Genomic DNA, 20880 nt, shown 5'->3' with positions numbered 1-20880 from the left:
CACACCTGTGATTTCAGTACTTTGGGAGGCGAAAGCAGGAGGGTTGTTTGAGCCCAGAAGTTTAAGCTAGACTGGGCAACATAGCGAGACTCCATCTCTACAAAAATTTTTTTAAAAATTAGCCAGACTAGGCTGGGTGTGGTGGCTCGTGCCTGTAATTCTGGTATTTTGGGAGGCCAAGGCAGATGGATCACTTGAGTTCAGGAGTTTGAAACTAGCCTGGGCAACATAGTGAAACCCTGTCTCTACAAAAAATAAAAAAATAGGCCGGGCGCAGTGGCTCAAGCCTGTAATCCCAGCACTTTGGGAGGCCGAGACGGGTGGATCACAAGGTCAGGAGATCGAGACCATCCTGGCTAACACGGCGAAACCCTGTCTCTACTAAAAACACAAAAAACTAGCCAGGAGCGGTGGCGGGCGCCTGTAGTCCCAGCTACTTGGGAGGCTGAGGCAGGAGAATGGCGGGAACCCGGGAGGCGGAGCTTGCAGTGAGCTGAGATCCGGCCACTGCACTCCAGCCTGGGCGACAGAGCGAGACTCCGTCTCAAAAAAATAAATAAATAAATAAATAAATAAATAAATAAATAAAAAATAAAGGCCGGGCGCGGGTGGCTCACGCCTGTAATCCCAGCACTTTGGGAGGCCGAGGCGGGCGGATCACAAGGTCAGGAGATCGAGACCACGGTGAAACCCCGTCTCTACTAAAAATACAAAAAATTAGCCGGGCGTGGTTGTGGGCGCCTGTAGTCCCAGCTACTCGGGAGGCTGAGGCAGGAGAATGGCGTGAACTCGGGAGGCGGAGCTTGCAGTGAGCTGAGATCCGGCCGCTGCACTCCAGCCTGGGCGACAGAGCGAGACTCCGTCTCAAAAATAAAAAAAATAAAATAAATAAAATAAAATAAAAAAATAAAAAAATAAAAAGTGAAAATTTAGCTAGTCATGGTGGCTCGAGCTTGTACTCCCAGCTACTTGGGTGGCTGAGGTGGGAGGATTGCTTGAGCCCTGTCTCAAAAAAAAAAAAAAGGCCTGGCCGGCCAGGCGCAGCGGCTCACACCTGTAATCCCAGAGCTTTGGGAGGCCGAGGTGGGTGGATCACCTGAGGTGGGGAGTTCAAGACCAGCCTGGCCAACATGGTGAAACCCCATCTCTACTAAAAATACAAAATTAGCCAGGCATGGTGGTGGGCGCCTGTAATCCCAGCTACTTGGGAGGCTGAGGCAGGAGAATCACTTGAACCTGGGAGGCGGAGGTTGCAGTGAGCCAAGATTGCACCATTGCACTCCAGCCTGGGCAATAAGAGCGAAACTCTGTCTCAAAAATAAATAAATAACTAAATAAATAAATAAATAAATAAATAAATAAATACGAAGGGCTGAGTGCGGTGGCTCACGCCTGTAATCCCAGTACTTTCGGAGGCCAAGGCAGGCAGATCACGAAGTCAAGAGATCGAGACCATCCTGGCCAACATGGTGAAACCCTGTCTCTACTAAAAATACAAAAATTAGCTGGGCGTGGTGTCACACACCTGTAGTCCCAGCTACTCGGGAGGATCTGAACCTGGGAGGCAGAGGTTGCAGTGAGCTGAGATTGTGCCATTGCACTCCAGCCTGACAACAATGCGAGATTCCATCTCAAAAAAGAAAAAAAAAAATTAGCCAGGTATGGTGTCCCACGCCTGTAATCCCAGCTGCTCAGGAGACTGAGGTGGGAGGATTGCTTGACCCCAGGAGTTGGAGGTTGCAGTGAACTATAATAACACCATTGCACTCTAGTCTGGGTGACAGAGCAAGACCCTATGTCTAAAAATAACAATAATAATTTTATTAAAAATTACAAATTAGTTTTATTTATGAAGAAGTATGTCAGTAGTGGCTAAAAACTAATAATCTGTTGAGAAAATAGAGATTCCTGAGTTGTCCTATCCCTGTCCTATCTCAGATGTCCCTCTCCTCCTGGGTCTAGGTCTGAACACCATTCTCTTCTCACTTGCTGCAAAGTCTATGCAGGTTTGAGCCCTGGGTACCAGTGGGGGCGTGGAGAGTACGGCTGACGGGTGACTCCCTTTTGAAGACCGTTTTAGAGCTCAGCAAGCCGATCTGCACTCTCGGTGCCCTCACCACATGCAGGATAGAAAGCCTTGAGCTTGTGTTCCACTGTGACCTCATAGTCCATCCTCAGACATGGTCTGCCCAAGAGGGTTTTGTTTTGTTTTGTTTTTTGAGACAGAGTTTTTCTCTTGTTGCTCAGGCTGGAGTGCAATGACGCAATCTCGGCTCGATACAACCACTGTCTCCCAGGTTCAAGCGATTCTCCTGCCTCAGCCTCCCGAGTAGCTAGGCCTTTTTTTTTTTTTTTTTCCTTTTTTTTAGTAGACACAATGTTTCACCACATTGTTCAGGCTGGTCTCGAACTCCTGACCTCAGGTGATCCACCCACTTTGGCCTCCCAAAATGCTGGGATTACAAAATGCTGGGATTACAGGCATAAGCCACCATGCCCAGCCAAAAAAAGTTTTTTCTGTGGTTGTTTTTTTAGATGGTGTCTCACTCTGTCACCCAGGCTGGACTGCAGTGGTACAATCTTGGCTCACTGAAACCTCTGCCTCTTGGGTTCAAGTGATTCCCCTGACTCAGCCTCCCGAGTAGCTGGGGTTACAGGTGTGCGCCAGCATGCCCGGATAATTTTTGTATATTTAGCAGAGACGAGGTTTCACTATTTTGCCCAGGCTGGCCTCGAACTCCTGACCTCAAGTGATCCACCGGCCTTAGCCTCCCAAAGGGCTAGGATTACAGCGTGAGTCATTGCACCTGGCCAATCAAGAGGATTTTTAAATTCTCAAAATGCCATGTGGCACAAGTTTAGAATCTGGGGACACCCAGACCTGGGTTCAGTTCAATTCTCTGCTTCTTCCTGGCCATGCAAGTTATTTGTATGCCCCCGTGCCTCGGTTTCCCCATCTGTAATCTGGAGATGACATCAGGAGGGTTCTGGGTTAATCACGATCAGCCATTACTATTGCTGCTGTTGTGAGCTGTTGTACTATCGCTGAGTTCAGCAAGGGACTATGGAAGCTATCATAATACCTGATGAATGTCCTTGCATTTACTGAGCCACCTACTGTGAACCACGGGCAGGGGCTGTTTTACTGGCAGAGAAACTTAGGTGCAGAGGAAAGCCGGCTGCCCACATCTCTTAGTGGAGTGAGAGGCAGGAAACTGGGTCTCAGGACACCCTCCCTCCACACACATCAGGGCGGCCACGCTGGGGACACACGACTATTTTTACTTTGGTGGGCTCCAGGCTGCCCACGTCCTGATCTGGGTGTTCGCCATGGCAACCAGTGACGCCATCGGCCCCCACAGCCAATTGGAGGGGGCCGGAAGCTGCTGGGCTGCTGGATGACCCAGCTGGGAGGGCAAGGTCTCCCGGGAGAAGTGGGGAAGGGTTGCAGGGGTGTGGTGTCACCCCAGGCCTGACTTCAGCTGCTCTGCGCTCAGAAAACCAAGCTGTCACGATGGGAGGAGAATAATCTACCACTCGGAGGTCTCCCTGACTGCTTGAATACGTCTGAGGATAACTCACTATGTTGAGTTCAAGCAGTCACAGTGATGGAACCATCACCACCATCATCGTGGCCATTAGGGTCTCGTTCTGGCCCTTCTAATAGCTGTGGGACTTTTTGTTTGTTTGTTTGTTTTTGAGACAGTATCTCGCTGTGTCGCCCAGACTGGAATGCAGTGGTGCAATCTTGGCTCACTGTAACCTCCGCCTCCCAAGTAGCTGGGATTATGGGCATGTGCCACCACACCCAGCTAATTTTTGTATTTTTTGTAGAGATGAGGTTTCACCATGTTGCCCAGGCTGGTCTTGAACTCCTGGTCTCAAGTGATCCACCTGCCTTGGCCTCCCAAAGTGCTGGGATTATAGGCATGAGCCACTGCACCCGCCAGTTGTGGGATCTTATACCACTTCCTCCACTACCCCACGTGAAACAGGGAGGGATTTGAACCCTGGTGGGGGGTCCCACTTGCACCCCATCCAGCACACAGTCCTAGATTCCCAGTTTGCCTCCCCCACTCCTGCACTGTGTGACCCGATGAGTGACTTAACCCCTCTGTGCCTCAGTTTCCTCATTTGGAAAATGGCCCAGTGACATAGGGTCCCTGGAGGAATCAACGAGTAGCAAGCTCAGGGCCTGGTGCTGGGGGAGACTTTGATGGATGGGAGTCAAGACAGTGATCAAGAGGTGAATAATAACCACCCGTTGAGAGTTGTTTCCAAAAGACAAAAAGATGTGAAGATTTTTCTTGTGGTTGTTTTTTTTTTTTGTTTGTTTTTGTTTTTGAGATGAAGTCTTGCCCTGTCGCCCAGCATAGAGTGCAATGGCACGATCTTGGCTCACTGCAACCTCTGCCTCCCGGGTTCAAGCGATTCTCCTGCCTCAGCCTCCCAAGTAGCTGGGATTACAGGTGCCCACCACTACACCTGGCGAATTTCATATTTTTAGTAGAGATGGGATTTCACCATGTTGGCCAGGCTGGTCTTGACCTCCTGACCTCGCGTGGTCCTCCCACCTTGGCCTCCCAAAATGCTGCATTACAGGCATGAGCCACTGTGCCCGGCTTGAAGATGTTTTTTTGAAAGTGGCAGAGAGAGGTGAGGCAAAATCGGCAGCTCCCTGCAAAGGCTCCCGGGGAAGCTGGACTACACGGAACTCTCCTGGCACCATTCCCGGACCCTTCAGTCCCCACACCATCTGCTTCCACCCACAGCCCCCTCTGTGCCTGCTGTTCCCCTGGGAGTGGCTCCTACCCAGAGGAGTGGAGGTTGGGGAGGCCCCGACCCCCTGAAACTGCCCATTAAAGGTAATATTTATGGTATCCCCGTCTGTGCTTGCCCAGGCTGGGGGATGCTGCCTCCCCCACAAGCTTTAGCCCCACCTGAGGAAATTCCAGTTTGGAGAAGACATAGCAGAGCAGGAGCACCTCCATACTGGAGGGATTAAGAGAGAGACCCAAAGTGGCTGGGTGCTGTGGCTCACGCCTGTAATCCCAGAGGCTGAGGCAGGAGGATCACTTAAGATCAAGAGTTTGAGACGGGTGCAGTGGCTCACGCCTGTAATCCTAGCACTTTGGGAGGCCGAGGTGGGTGGATCACAAGGTCAGGAGTTCAAGATCAGCCTAGCCAACATAGTGAAACCCCGTCTCTACTAAAAATACAAAAATTAGCTGGGCGTGGTGGCATGCACCTGTAGTCCCAGCTACTCGGGAGGCTGAGGCAGGAGAATTGCTTGAACCCGGAAGGCGGAGGTTGCAGTAAGCCGAGACCATACCATTGCATTCCAACCTGGGTGACAGAGTGAGACGCCGTCTCAAAAAAAAAAAAAAAAAAAAGTTTGAGGCTATCCTGGCCAACATGGTGAAATACCATCTCTACTAAAAAATACAAAAATTAAATTAGTCAGGTGTGGTGGCATTCGCCTCTAATCCAGCTACTCAGGAGGCTGAGGCAGGGAGAATCACTTGTACCAGGTGACAGAGGCTGCAGTGAGCCGAGATCGCGCCACTGCACTCCAGCCTGGGCGACAGGGCAAGATACTATCTGAAAAAAAAAGAGACTCGAGGCCGGGCGCGGTGGCTCAAGCCTGTAATCCCAGCACTTTGGGAGGCCGAGATGGGCGGATCACGAGGTCAGGAGATCGAGACCATCCTGGCTAACACGGTGAAACCCCGTCTCTACTAAGAAATACAAAAAATAGCCGGGCGAGGTGGCAGTGCCTGTAGTCCCAGCTACTCGGGAGGCTGAGGCCGGAGAATGGCGTGAACCCGGGAGGCAGAGCTTGCAGTGAGCTGAGATCCGGCCACTGCACTCCAGCCTGGGCTACAGAGCGAGACTCCGTCTCAAAAAAAAAAAAAAAAAAAAAAAAAAAAGAGACTCGAAGGGAGAAGAGGGGTTGGAGGCACGCAGAGAGGAGAGCTAAGGGGCTTCCTGGAGTAGAAGGCGTTGGACAAAGCCAGTAGGCACATGGAAAACACCAGTCCATGCCCAGCAAACAGTACGTGCAAACGGAGCACTCGGCCTGCTGGGTACCAAGCCCCGTTGAAAGTTCAATGCCCCTGAAGTGAAATGGGAGAGAAGTCAGCATGGACCACATGGCACAAGCCCCAGGGCTTCCTGGAGGAGGAGGAGGAGGAGGAGGAGGAGGAGGAGGAGGAGGAGGGGGAAAATAAATGGAAGCGGGCCATGAGAAAGCAGGATCACCTTTGAGGGCTGAACCTAAGGGAGCCACCCCAGTAGTGGCAGAGACAAAGTCCAGATACAGGCTCTAACCACCTTCTCTGCCAGGGGATGCTCTGTTTGTGGGACCTGGTGTTTTGAAATTCGGTCATGTGTAAAGCAAAAGTCCAAGTGGGAGATGATAAATGTAATAAGCTAATAGTAGTAGTAGTAATATCAGCTCACGTTACCCGGTGCCTGCACACGTTATGCGTGAGGCTGAGTTTAACCCAAACTGGGAAGGTCTCCACCTCCTCCCTGGACGCAGGGCTGTCGCAAACTGGCCGCCCGCGGACCAGGTCAGATCCTTTTTCAGACCTCTCCCGCACACAGCCAACAGCACGCCCCACATTGTCACCACCGGAGAGGATGCCCTGGGCTATCCGTCTGGACTGGCCAGTCAGCACCCTTCTGTGAATGGACTCTTTGGCCTTTGGCCTCCAGGAAATCTGATTGGCTCTCATCAGCGATCTGCCCCCTGATTGGCTGGGATGCTCCTGGACCATTAACAAGGTTTCCAGTCAAAAAAGACCCCAAACTGCAGCACTTTTCAGGTGCCAGATTGTTTAGAATTTCTCTGGCTTCCTGGTGGGTACTTCCCTCTTTGGGCCTCAGTTTCCTCCTCTGAAAAATGGAACTAATAAAAGCACTGACCACTCGGGCTGTTAGGAGAATTGAATGCATGAGAGGACTTAGCATGTTAATATGAACAGTTATTATCACTTTACTATTATTTTATTATTATTTTAATCTTCTCCCACTTGGACCTTTATTTTTATTCTTGAGATAGGATCTCGTGGTCATGGCTCACTACAGCCTCAAACTCCTGGGCTCAAGAGATCCTTCTTGGCTGGGCACGGTGGCTCACGCCTGTAATTCCAGCACTTTGGGAGGCCAAGGTGGGCGGATCACCTGAGGTCAGGAGTTTGAGACGAGCCTGGCCAACATGTTGAAACCCTGTCTCTACTAAAAATACAAAAATTAGCAGGGCGTGGTGACATGTGCCTGTAATCCCAGCTACTCGGGAGGCTGAGGCAGGGAGAATTACTTGAACCCGGGAGGTTGAGGTTGCAGTGAGCTGAGATTGCTCCACTGGACTCCAGCCTGGGTAACAGAGCAAGATTCCTTCAAAAAAAAAAAAAGAAAAAGAAAAAGAAAAAAGAAAAAAAAGAGAGAGATCCTTGGATCCTTCTGCCTCAGCCTCCTGAGCAGCTGGGACTACAGTCATGAGCCACCACACCTGGTACACTTAGAGTTTCATTCCATGCTCCTTCCTGGCTTCCTGACCTTTTTGATTCCCCGGCTCCTGTTCCTAGCCCTCCAGAGGAGTGTTTCCAGCCCCTCAATATGGGTATGCCCTCTCCTGCTCCAGCACCTTCCATACATAGCTCCCCATCACCCTAGGGGGAAAGTCTAACCGCTTCAAAATCAGCACTGAAGGCCCTGGAAGCGTTAAGTCCTGGCCATCAGCCTCTAGTGCTAAGATATAGGTTCAAGTTCTTGTTTCCCCATATAAACAGGTAAGAAAGGCTACATGACTCTGGGCCTTTGCACGTACTGTGGCCTCTGCCCAAATGCCCTCATTTCGTCGGAATCCGTGCTCATCCCTCCACCTTCGCGGATGGATGCCTGTGCTGGGTTGGTCTGGAGAGGAAGCCGGAACTGCTTGGGTTCAAATCCTGTCTGACTCTGTCACCTACACTTTGTGAAACCCGGACAGTGTCTATGCTTCTCTGAACATCAGTTTCCCCTTTTGTAACATAGAACTTATCATCAGGAAATGTTTGACCCCCCCATGGAACAGGCCCCACTTCCTGACGTCAGCAGCACCCCCATTCGCCTACCCGGAGGCGGTTTCTCTATTTTAAGAGGCTGCGGGCGGGTTGGCATCTAACTGGGGCTGGAGGCGGGGCTGCCCCCCCCCAACACCACGCTGCTCGCCAATCCCGCCCCGCCCCCTCCTTTCCGCCCAAGTCCCCCACTCTTGCCTCTGGCCTCAGTGCTTCCAGTTCTGCCCCACCCCCGCGCGGCCAGAGACCGGGTGTCTCCGATCTGCAGTTCAGCCCGTGCCTTCCCTGACCACTCCCGACCTGGCTTCCCATCACCTGCAGAGTTCGCAGTCCCGCAGCTACCGGTGCGGCTCCAGGTTGGAGACCCGCCGGCCCCATTCCTCTCACCCCCTCAACCCGCCCGGAGCTAACCTCAGTCCACGACGCCCACCACACCTGCTCAGTCCTCCCTGGGTACCAGCTTCTGTCAACCTCTTTCATTTCCCTAAATACCGCCCCCCCGCTGCAATGCCCCGCCACCCTTGACTGCCTCCTCTAACCCAGGGCTCCCAGCAATGTCTGGGTCAGGCGCCTCCTTCACTTGCGGTGAGTCCCTTATCACAACTGACCACTCCGTGGGGTCACCGCTGCTCTGGCGTCTACCTTCCGGAACAGGTTGGGGTTTCTAGGAGGGCAGCTCCAGAGTTGCAGAACACTCTACTGCCTGTCCAGAGCCAGGCATACAGCAGGCGCCCCATAAATGTTCGTTGGGTAAGTGCTGAATCCCAGGTTCCCTACCTGAAAACTTGGTGGCTTCTTAAGGGTGTGGTCTAAGTCCCAGAGGAAAATGGCCAAATCTTAATTCTCGTTTTTCATTTCTTATGACGGGGAAACTGAGGCCCAGAGAAGTCAAGGGGTGGCTGTCCGGGGTCATGTAGCCCGTGTGTGGCTTCAAACTTAGGCTTCTGCTGTCCCCGACGCCGTCCTGATGACACAGCCTCCCAAACATGAACTCGGTAAAAGGAGGACCCTGTGGCCCGTTGGAACACTGAGGCCCGGAGAAGCAAGAGTGCCCTCCCCCCAGGTCACACTGCTGGTTGGCAGCGCCTTGTGCCCTAAGACAGCTGGTTGAGGGCGCAGGATCGAATCCCAGCTAGGCGACCTCTGGAGAGTGGCTTTTTGGGACTAGAACCTCAGTTTCCTTATTCTGACAAATGGGCGCCTGACAGCCCAGGTCGTCGTAGGGCTGAACTGAAGGGGGTACTGCGGTGCAGCGACGACCCAAGGAGGTATTAATACATATGAACTAATATTAATACATCGCTAGTAATAGGACTAAAACAACCATGAACATATGGTGAGTTCTCTGGCTGCTGTTGCTAGCATTATTATTAGAACAGCTGGTGGGGAGGGGCAGAGCCCTCAGCCTCTTCCTCCCACGCCATCGCTTGGAGCCTCTGTTTCCCTAGATGTCCAAGGGGGACACCTTCCCCCTACCCACCAGGAGAAAAAGCACTTTGAGAAGCGGGTGGTCAAAAAGAAGCGATCTGAGCGTTCCCCGCCTTCTGCCTCAGTTTCCCTACAGCCCGCGAAGGCCCCGCCCCCCGCCCCCCCCCCCCCGCACCTTTCAGGCCGCGTCCACTTGGCCGCGCCCTCCGCCTCCCGCCCGCCCGCGCAGGGCCCTCACCTGGAGCCCGCGGCGCCGCAGGAGGCTCGACTCGTCCATGGCCCGGGAGTCCGCGCCGCCAGGCCCGCCCCCGGCCCCGCCTCGGCCTGCCAGGCCCCGCCGCCGGGTGCCATTGGCCGGGCCGGTCAGCTGACGAGGCCTGGCCCCGCCCCTCCCGGGCGCCCGACCACAGGGCCCCGCCCCCACTGGGCGAGTTGGCCCCGCCCCTTCAGCAGAGCCCAGAAGTAAATATTTTACAATGAATCCTCTCAGAAGTAAGGGAGCATCATTCAGCCCCATTTTGCAGATGAAGAAACTGAGGCTAAGAGAGGTTAATCAACGTGCCCAGCGCATTGGCCGGGCGCAGTGGCTCACGCCTGTATTCCAGCACTTTGAGAGGCCGAGGTGGGCAGATCACTTGAGGTCAGGAATGATCTGGCCAACATGGTGAAACCCTGTCTCTACTTAAAAAAAAAAAAAAAAAAAAAAAAATTGCTTGGGCGTGGTGGCGCGCGCCTGTAGTCCCAGCTACTCAGAAGACTGAGGCAGGAGAATCTTTTGAATCCAGGAGGCAGAGGTTACAGTGAGCCGGGATAGCGCCGCTGCACTCCAGCCTGGGTGACAGAGAGAGACTCTATCTCAAAAACAAAAACAAGACAACAACAAAAAAAGTGCCCAGTACACACAACAGAACGGGTTCTAGGGTGAGGCAAGTGAGGATCTCACCCCTGTGCAAAATTTAAGGGGGCCCCAAAAAACTCAGCCATCAAGAGAAATAATATTTTAAAAACATAAAATTAATGAAAACATTTATGATGAACAAAACATCAAAACTTTTATTTTTTATCTTATTTTTAGAGACGGGGATCTCACTATGTTGCCCAGGCTAGTCTTGAACTCCTGGCCTCAAATGATCCTTCTGCCTAGGCCTCCCAAAGTGTTGAGATTATAGGTGTGAGATTATAGGTGTATGGCCAAAACACCAAAACTTTTTTTTTTTAATTTATGAGACGAGTCTCGCCGTGACACCCAGACTAGAGTGCAGTGACATGATCTCGGCAACCCCTGCCTCCTTGGTTTGAGCTATTCTCATGCCTCAGCCTCCCTAGTAGCTGGGACTACAGGTGCCCACCACCACACCAGACTGGCTTGTTTTTTTTTTTGGATTTTTAGTAGAGATGGGGTCTCACCATGTTGGCCAAGCTGGTCTCGAACTCCTGACTTCAGGTGATCCACCCACCTTAGCCTCCCAAAGTGCTGGGATTACAGGCCAAAGAGTTTTAGTGTTTTGCCTGGCCAAAACACTAAAACTCTTAAGACATGATCAGACCCTTGTTCTTGCACCACTCAGCCTCATTTGCCTCCCTTTAATCCTGGCCCTGGTGCCAATAAAACTTTACTTACAAAAACAGGTAGCTGCTGCAGTTGTCAGTTTCTTTTTTGAGGATGATTGCCTTTCTGCCCTAAATGTCTCATAAGCACCACCTCTCGCAGATATTTGAAGATAATTGTTCTACTCCATTTTACAGAAGGGGAAACTGAGGCTGAGAAAAGCCCAAAGTCCCAAAATAGCGCCCACATTAAAAAAAAAAAAAATTTTTTTTTTTGAGACAGGGTCTTGCTCTGTCCCCCAGGCTGGAGTGCTGTGGTGCAATCTTGTCTCACTGCAGCCTCAACCTCCCGGGTTCAAGCGATCTTCCCGCCTCAGCCCCCATATCCCAGCTCCCAGAGTAGGTGGGACCACAGGCGCATGCCACCATGCCCGGCTAATTTTTGCATTTTTTTTTGTAGAGACGGAGTACTGCCATATTTCCCATGCTGGTCTCGAACTCCTGGCCTCAAGTGATGCTCCTGCGTCAGCCTCCCAAAGCGCTGGGACTACAGGCATCAGCCACCGTGCCTGGCTTAGCACCTGCATTTTTTATTTCCCTGCGACTCGCACTTTCTCTGCAGCCGCAGTTGTCTTCAGCTGCCCCACTGTTCAGTTTGGACACTGGAGTATGTTTTCAGGCTCGAAGAGACCCTAGGAAGGATCACTGGGCCCGATTGTCCATGAGGTACTGTAGAGTTGCATCAAGTTATGATGGCCAGATTGAGCAAATAAAAATACAGGATCCCAGGGAAAACTTGTTTTTCTCATATAATTTTAAAAATTGACATAAAATTCACATACCATAAAATCCACGCTTTTAAAGTGTGCAATTCAGTGTTTTAAGCATACTCACCATCACCACGATCTAATTCCAGGACATTTGTATCATCCCCGAAAGAAACCCTGTACCTATTAGCAGCCAGTCCTCATTCCCCCTCCCTCAGTCCCTGGCAACCACCAATCTGCTTCCCGTTCTATGAATTTTCCTGTTCTGGATAGTTCATAAAAATGAAAACATATGGCCGGGCGCGGTGGCTCAAGCCTGTAATCCCAGCACTTTGGGAGGCCGAGGCGGGTGGATCACGAGGTCAGGAGATCAAGACCATCCTGGCTAACACGGTGAAACCCCGTCTCTACTAAAAATACAAAAAACTAGCCGGGCGTGGTGGCGGGCGCCTGTAGTCCCAGCTACTCGGAGGCTGAGGCAGGAGAATAGTGTGAACCTGGGAGGCGGAGCTTGCAGTGAGCCGAGATCGCGCCACTGCACTCCAGCCTGGGTGACACAGCGCGAGACTCCGTCTCAAAAAAAAAAAAAAAAAAAAAAAGAAAACATATAACATGTGGCCTTATGTGTCTGGCTTCTCTCAGCATCATGCTTTCAAGATGTGGCAAATATCAGTACTTCATTCAGTTTCATGGCCAAATAATATTCCATTGCGTATATGTACACGTACATTTTGCTGATCCACTCATTTGTTGGTGGTCACTTGGATTTTTTCACTTTTTGGTAGTTATTCTGAATAGAGCTGCTATGAACTTTGGCGTACAATGTTTTGCATAGATTTTTTTTTTTTTGATATGAAGTGTTGCTCTGATGCCCAGGCTGGAGTGCAGTGGCGCGATCTTGGCTCACTGCAACCTCTGCCTCCCAGGTTCAATTGATTCTCCTGCCTCAGCCTTCTGAGTAACTGGGATTACAGACACCCGCCACCACTCACAGCTAATTTTTGCATTTTTAGTAGAGACGGGGTTTCACCGTGTTGGTCAGGCTGGTCTCGAACTCCTGACCTTCAAGTGATCCACCCACCTTGGCCTCCCAAAGTGCTAGGATTACAGGGTCTTGCTCTTTCGCCTAGGCTGGAGCGTGGAGTAGCTGAGACTACAGGCACACGCCACCATGCCCAGCTAAATTTTTGTAGAGACAGGGTTTCGCCATGTCTCAAACTCCTGGGCTCAAGCGATCCTCCTGCCTTGGCTTCCCGAAGTGCTGGGATTACAGGCATGAGCCACCACTCCCAGCAACTCTATGTTTTAAATTTGTAAAAGACAACCAGGCTGTTTTCCAAAGCAAACACCCAGTTAAATTTAAATTTCCATAAACAATGAATGTTTTTCAGTATAAGTATGCCCCCTTCAGTACTTGGGACATAGTTATATTAAAAAACAATGTGTTGGCCGGGTTTGGTGGCTCATGTCTGTAATCCCAGCACTTTGGGAGGCTGAGGTGGGTGGATCATCTGAGGTCAGGAGTTTGAGACCAGCCTGGGCAACATGGTGAAACCGTGTGGGAACCTGCTGGAGAGAGCCACCAGAGAGGTCTCTACTAAAACTACAAAAATTAACTGGGAGTAATGGGGCACACCTGTAATCCCAGCTACTCGGGAGCCTGAGGCAGGAGAATCACTTGAATCCAGGAGGCAGAGGTTGCAGTGAGCTGAGATAGTGCCACTGTACTCCAGCCTGGGTGACAGAGCGAGACTCTGCCTCAAACAAAACAAAACAACACACAAACCAATATGTTGGTTGTCTGAAATTCCAATTTAACTGGGAATTTAACTTAAATGTTATTTAATGAATAATGACTATAAGCGAGTTTGTTAAATGAATGAATAGATTTTCTCCTGGAAAACTCCTATACAGCCTTCAACACCCTCCTTAGATGACCCCTCAGGGGCATCAGGGTCTCTTGGCCACATAGAGGGAAGCTCCCCACTCCTCAGGCTGAAGGTCCCTGAGAAGGCAGAAACCAATGGGCGTGGGGAAGTCCTGTGTTTTATCTGACAATCCTACACTAAGTGAACTTCAGGCTGTAGCTTGCACACCCCAAGTGATGGGAAGCTCATGTCCTACAATGGCCAATTGTTCTGACTCTGGTCAGCTCTGCCTCAAAGTTCTCCCTTAGTCCAGCCTGGGGTGGACACGTAACCCAGAGTCGTTTATCCACCTCAGCCACTGTGATAGGTTCAAGGTGGACATGTGACCCAAGCTCAGCCTATCAGAGCCCTCCCTGGGGCTTTGAACGGAATCCTGGGGAAAGAGAGGTTCCCTGAACCAGGGTTGGGTTGGGCATGTGGGAACCTGCTGGAGAGAGCCACCAGAGAGGTCTCAAATCCGCTGCTCCTTCTGGAGAACTCCTACACAGAACTGCCTCCCGAACAACCCCTTAATAGGCAAGAAGGACTGCTTACTTAGTGACTGACTGACTGGACTGACTGAATGAATGAATGCAGTTTTTCTATGGTCAACACACACACACACACACACACAGACACATACACACACACACACACATATTTTGAGACAGAGTCTCGCTCCGTTTCCCAGGCTGGGGTGCAGTGGCGCGATCTCGGCTCACTGCAACCTCCGCCTCCAGGATTCAAGCAATTCTCCTGCCTCAGCCTCCGAAGTAGCTGGGATTACAGGCACCCACCACCACACCCGGCTAATTTTCGTATTTTCAGTAGAGACAGAGTTTCACCATGTTTGCCAGGCTGGTCTCAAACTCCTGACCTCAGGCGATCCGTCCGCCTCGGCCTCTCAAAATGCTGGGATTACAGGCGTGAGTCACCACACCCAGCCTAACATCTATATGTTCTTCAAAACCCACTTCAAATTCTCTTTGAGAAGCATCAGAGGACCTTGTATTGAATGAGCAAATACATTTTATTCTTGTGAGTTTCTATGCACCCATCAAAACTCTCCTCACATGTCTCTGTAAGGGATATCGGGAGGTGTGGTGGTTGAATGAATTTTTTTCTTGTTAACCTCCTGTGTCTTCCTTAAAACATCCTCTTATCTGTTCAGGAGCCGTGGCTCATGCCTGTAATCCCAGCACTTTGGGAGGCTGAGGTGGGAGGATCACTTGAGACGAGGAGTTTGAGACCAGCCTAGGCGACATAGTGAGATCACATTTCCTTTTTTCTTTTTTCTGTCTTTCTTTTTTTTTTTTTAGACGGAGTTTTGCTCTTGTCTCCCAGGCTGGAGTTCAGTGGCACAATCTCAGCTCACTGCAACCTCTGCCTACCGGGTTCAAGTGATTCTCCTGCCTCCATCTCCTGAGTAGCTAAGATTACAGGTGCGTGCCATCATGCCTGGCTAATTTTGTATTTTTATTTTATTATTATTATTATTTTAATTTGTACTTTTTTTTTTTTTTTTTTTTTTTGAGATGGAGTCTGGCTCTGTCGCCCAGGCTGGAGTGCAGTGGCCGGATCTCAGCTCACTGCAAGCTCCGCCTCCCGGGTTTACACCATTCTCCTGCCTCAGCCTCCGGAGTAGCTGGGACTACAGGCGCCCGCCACCTCGCCCGGCTAGTTTTTTTGTATTTTTTAGTAGAGACGGGGTTTCACCGTGTTCGCCAGGATGGTCTCAATCTCCTGACCTCGTGATCCGCCCGTCTCGGCCTCCCAAAGTGCTGGGATTACAGGCTTGAGCCACCGCGCCCGGCCTATTTGTACTTTTTTTGAGACAGAGTCTGGCTGTGTCACCCAGGCTGGAGTGCAGTGGCCGGATCTCAGCTAACTGCAAGCTCCGCCTCCTGGGTTGAAGGCATTCTCCTGCCTCAGCCTCCCGAGTAGCTGGGACTACAGGCGACCGCCACCTCGCCCGGCTAGTTTTTTGTATTTTTCAGTAGAGACGGGGTTTCACCGTGTTAGCCAGGATGGTCTCGATCTCCTGACCTCAGGTGATCCGCCTACCTCGGTCTCCCAAAGTGCTGGGATTACAGGCGTGAGCCACTGCTCCCGGCCGTGAGACCACATTTCTACCAAAAACTTAAAAAATAATAATAAAAAAAATTTGGCTGGGCGCGGTGGCTCAAGCCTGTAATCCCAGCACTTTGGGAGGCCGAGAAGGGCGGATCACCAGGTCAGGAGATAGAGACCATCCTGGCTAACACGGTGAAACCCCATCTCTATTAAAAAATACAAAAAACTAGCCGGGCAAGGTGGCAGGCACCTGTAGTCCCAGCTACTCGGGAGGTTGAGGCAGGAGAATGGCGTAAACCCGGGAGGCAGAGCTTGCAGTGAGCCGAGATCCGGCCACTGCACTCCAGCCTGGGCAACAGAGCGAGACTGTCTCAAAAAAAAAAAAAAAATTGAAAATAATAACTGGATGGTTGGGGGTGGTGGCTTATACCTGTAATCCCAGCCCTTTGGGAGGCTGAAGCTGGCAGATCACTTAAGGTCAGGGATTTGAGACCAGCCTGGCCAACACGGTGAAACCCCGTCTCTACTACAAATACAAAAATTAGCTGGGCATGGTGGTACACGTCTATAATCCCAGCTACTAGGAGGCTGAGACAAAAGAATTGCTTAAACCCAGGAGGCAGAGGTTACAGTGAGCTGAAATCGCACCACTGCACTCCAGCCTGGGTGACAGAGCAAGACTCTGTCTCAAAAGTAAAAAGAAAAAGAAAAAGATATAAAAGCAGGGCATGGTGGCATAGGCCTGTGTCTCCACTATATCGGAGGCTGAGGTGGGAGGATAGCTTGAACCTGGGAGGTTGAGGCTGCAGTGAGCTATGATTGTGTCACTGCACTCCAGCCTGGGTAAGAGAGTGAGACCCTGTCTCAAAGAAAAATAATAATTAAACATCCTCAAATGATCCCCCAGAGGCATTAGAAAGTTTGATTGAATGATGAAAATTGTTCTTGTTGATGAGTGATGCCTACGAGTTTGTTAAATGAACAAATGTATTTTCTGCTGGCTAACTCCTATGTATCCTTCAACACCCTCTTTAGATGATCCTCAGCAGCATTAGGGTATCTTGGCCACATGGAGGGACGCTTGGCCCTCCTCCTCCGGCTGAAGGTCTCTCTCCCTGAGAAGAAGGCGGAAGCTGAGGAGGTGGGGAAGTGCTGTGGTTCCTCCCATCATGTTTTCCGGGGCCCCCGTGACTCGATCTTTCCTGTTTCACCCTCCCCCGAGTCTGTGGGGCATCTGAAAGTGGGGCAGCCCTGGGAGCTTATCTCAGATGAACTTCTGGGGCAGCTGGGTGGGGCCATAAGGGGCCCACAGGGCCTCCTGGCAAGCCTAGAGAGGAAGGGAAGGAGGTGGGCATGCCAAGATGTGGCAAGGGGAAGGTGGGATGTGGCGAACTTCAGAGGGAGTGTCAGGTTGTGACTTCAATAAGGGGAGAAATACCACTTCACCTTTGTGTGGGGTACCCCACCAGCTCACACATCTGCCATGGCTCCCTACTGCCCTCGGAGAAAGCCAGGCCCTTTAGCCTGGCACTCGAGGCCCCAGCCTGTCACCCTACAGAACCCCAGATCCACTGTGTCCATCTTGGTGGTCCCCAAAGCACCTCCTCTGGACTTTTGGCTCTGCTGTGGCCCCTGCTAGAGATGCCCTGTAATTCTATAAATACTAGCTCAAGTGTCCTTCCTCCAGGCAGCCCTCCCTGCTCTACTTTAGGGCACCCGGCCTTCATCTGTCCCTGATCCCAAGGGGCTGGGGCGTCTGTGTCCAGCTTTTCACCTCCCCAGCCCTGTATCTCCCTCCCTCGATGTTTTTCCAGCAGCTGCCAGGCAGAGGCCACTGGGGAACAACAATGACTAATCACACTGGCCAGCGGGTGGACAGCGCTCACTGCGAGCCAAGCCCTCCTGCATACTCACAACAGCCCATTTTGCAGGTGGGAAAGATGAGGCCTGGGAGGGCCAAGCTCTGTGGGGGTTGGGGAAGCCCTGAGGCATGGTCTCCACTGTGGAAGGGGCAAAAGTGTACTCCACAAGGGGTGGTTTGAATCCATCTCTTCATCTCCAGCTGGGGCCTCAGGTGGTCTGAGTGCCCCTGGACTCAGTTTCCCAATCTGTGAAATGGGGCAAGTGAGGGACTCTCCGGGAATTGGTGGAGTCGGGAGGGTCTCAGGATGGTCAGGAGGGGGCCGTGACTTTCCTCTGATCTCTACCTGTTTCCTCCACCTTTCTTGTTATTTTTTGACGCAAAAAATAACAAAAATTATTTTTATTTTTTGAGCCCAGCCTGGGCTCTGTGGCCCAGGCTGGAGTGCAGTGGCGCAATTAGAGCTCACTGTACTCCCGACCTCCCTGGCTTAAGCTTCAGTCTTCCAAGTAGCTGGGGCTCCAGGTGCCTGCCACCAGGCCCAGCAAATTATTTTTTGTAGAGATAAGGTCTCACTATGTTGCCCAGGCTGCTCTTGAACTTCTAGCCTACAGTGATCCTCCTGCCTTGGCCTCCCAAAGTGCTGGATTACAGGCATAATCCACCCTGCCTGGGCTCCTCCATCTTTATGTATCTCTCTATCTCTGTCCTTTCTCTGTCTCTGCCCCTCCCCCAGGCCTCACATATCCATCCCCCAGCAGACCCTGGCCTGGGCCCTGGGGCCAGAGAAGGCTGTTCTGTATGGGGTCACAGGGTCCCCGTCCCCAGTGTGCCAGGCCCAGGACACTGAGTCTTTGTCCCCAACTCGCTGACCTCATAGCCTGCTGGGCGCCTGACCCTGGCCAGCTCAGCTGCCCCTAGGGGCCAGGCTTCTTGAAGGAGGGACCTCCTCCCAGGAGGCTGAATTGTGTGGTGCGACCCTGGCCGCTTGGGCCTCAGTTTCCACAGATGCTCACCCCCTAGAAGAGACCCTCCCCCTCTCCCTCCTCAGTGCCCCTGGACTCTAATAATATTTCTTTTTTCTGCAGATGCGTCTCGCATAACCTAAAATTGATCTTTTATTTGTTTTTGAGAAACAGTGTCACTCTCTCACCCAGGCTGGAGTGCAGTGGCGTGATCTTGGCTCACTGCAGCCTCTGTCCCCCTGGTTCAAGCGATTCTCCTGCCTCAGCCTCCCGAGTAGCTAGGATTACAGGCGCCTGCCATCACGCCCGGCTAATTTTTGTATTTTTAGTAGAGACTGAGTTTCACTATGTTGTCCAGGCTGGTCTCGAACTCCTGACCTCAAATGATCCACCTGGCTTGGCCTCCCAAAGTGCTGGGATTGCAGGAGTGAGCCACCGTGCCCAGGCCGGAAATTCATCACTTTAAAGCAAACGATTCAGTGACATTTAGCACATTCACAGTGTTGTGCAACCACCACCTCTATCTGGTTCCAGAACATTTGCATCACCCCAAAAGGAAACCCCGCATACATCACCAGTCACTTCTCACTCCCGCCTCCCCCCAGCCCCTGACAACCGCTCAGCTACTGTCTGCCTCTGTACATTTGCCTATTTTGGATGTTTTATATAAGTGGAATCATACAATGTGTGCCTTTCCTGTCCATCTTCATCCACCCAGCATGATCGGGTTTTTTTGTGTGTGGCTTTTTTTTTTTTTTTTTTTTTTTTTTTTTGATACGGAGTCTCACTCTGTCACCCAGGCTGGAGTGCAGTGGTGTGATCTTGGCTCACTGCAACCTCTGCCTCCCAGGTTCAAGTTTTTCTCTCTGCCTCAACCTCCCAAGTAGTTGGGATTACAGGCACATGCCACCACACCCGGCTAATTTTTGTATTTTTAGTAGAGACAGGATTTCACCTTGTTGACCAGGCTGGTCCTGAACTCCTGACCTCAGGTGATCCGCCCACCCCGGCCTCTCAAAGTGTTGGGATTACAGACGCGAACCACCTCGCCCAGCCCAGCATAATGTTTTTGAGGGTTCATCCACGCGGTAGCTTGGATCAGAGCTTCTCCACTGACATTTAGAGGCTTTGCTGACAGTGGGGAGGGAGGGGCAGGAAATGAAATACTCAGAGGCTAAGAAATGGAACATGGGCGGTGGCTCATGCCTGTAATCCCAGCACTTTGGGAGGCCGAGGTGGACGGATCACGAGGTCAGAAGATCGAGACTATCCTGGCTAACACGGTGAAACCCCGTCTCTACTAAAAAATACAAAAAACTAGCCGGGCGAGATGGCGGGCGCCTGTAGTCCCAGCTACTTGGGAGGCTGAGGCAGGAGAATGGAATGAACCCAGAGGCAGAGCTTGCAGTGAGCCGAGATCACGCCACTGCACTCCAGCCTGGGCGACAGAGCCAGACTCCGTCTCAAAGAAAAAACAAAAAAAGAAATGGAACATGGGGGAAAAACTAAGTTGCATGTCTTAAATTTTTTTTTTCTTTTTCTTTTTTTTTTTAGAGGCAGGATCTTTCTCTGTTACCCAGGCTGTAGTGCAATGGCATGATCATGATTCACTGAAGCCTCAACCTCCTGGGTTCAAGCCATTCTCCCACCTCAGCCTTCCAAGCAGCTGAGAATACAGATGCATGCCACCACGCCTGGCTAAGTTTTTATTTTTATTTTTTTATTTTATTTTATTTTATTTTTTTGAGACGGAGTCTCGCTCTGCCGCCCAGGCTGGAGTGCAGTGACTGGATCTCAGCTCACTGCAAGCTCCGCCTCCCGGGTTCACGCCATTCTCCTGCCTCAGCCTCCCGAGTAGCTGGGACTACAGGTGCCTGCCACTTCGCCCGGCTAGTTTTTCGTATTTTTCAGTAGAGACGGGGTTTCACCGTGTTAGCCAGGATGGTCTTGATCTCCTGACCTCGCGATCCGCCCGTCTCGGCCTCCCAAAGTGCTGGGATTACAGGCTTGAGCCACCGCACCCGGCCGAGTTTTTATTATATCTATATACATATATAGATTTTTTTTTCTTTTCTTTTTTTTTTTTTTTTTTTTTTGAGACATAGTCTTACTCTGTTGCCCAGGCTGGAGTGCAGTGGTGCGATCTCAGCTCACTGCAACCTCCACCTCCTATGTTCAAGCGATTCTCCTGCCTCAGCCTCCTGAGTAGCTGGGATTACAGGTGCCCGCCACCACACCTGGCTAATTATTGTATTTTTAGTAGAG

The 20880-nt window shown here is 51.3% G+C and overlaps 1 protein-coding gene across 17 annotated transcripts in view; it reads right to left on the bottom strand.

The window, feature by feature from the left end:
- Positions 1 to 9866, bottom strand: part of MAST3 (microtubule associated serine/threonine kinase 3) — a 56876-nt gene extending 47010 nt beyond the window's left edge. For 13 of the 17 annotated variants that reach the window (XM_005588417.4, XM_074026383.1, XM_074026385.1 and 10 more), the window contains exon 1: positions 9733 to 9786. In XM_005588417.4, the coding sequence (XP_005588474.3) occupies positions 9733 to 9771 (39 nt within the window). In that variant the 5' untranslated portion in view covers positions 9772 to 9786. Of the gene's footprint in view, positions 1 to 9732 lie in introns of all 17 variants that reach the window. The other 4 variants (XM_045381307.2, XM_074026376.1, XM_045381308.2 and 1 more) reach the window with 1 other exon arrangement.
- Between the last annotated feature and the right edge of the window lie 11014 nt (positions 9867 to 20880).

Source organism: Macaca fascicularis, chromosome 19 (genome assembly GCF_037993035.2).
Source record: "Macaca fascicularis isolate 582-1 chromosome 19, T2T-MFA8v1.1".
Taxonomy (NCBI): Eukaryota; Metazoa; Chordata; class Mammalia; order Primates; family Cercopithecidae; genus Macaca; species Macaca fascicularis.
This window is presented reverse-complemented; position numbering and strand designations above follow the sequence as displayed.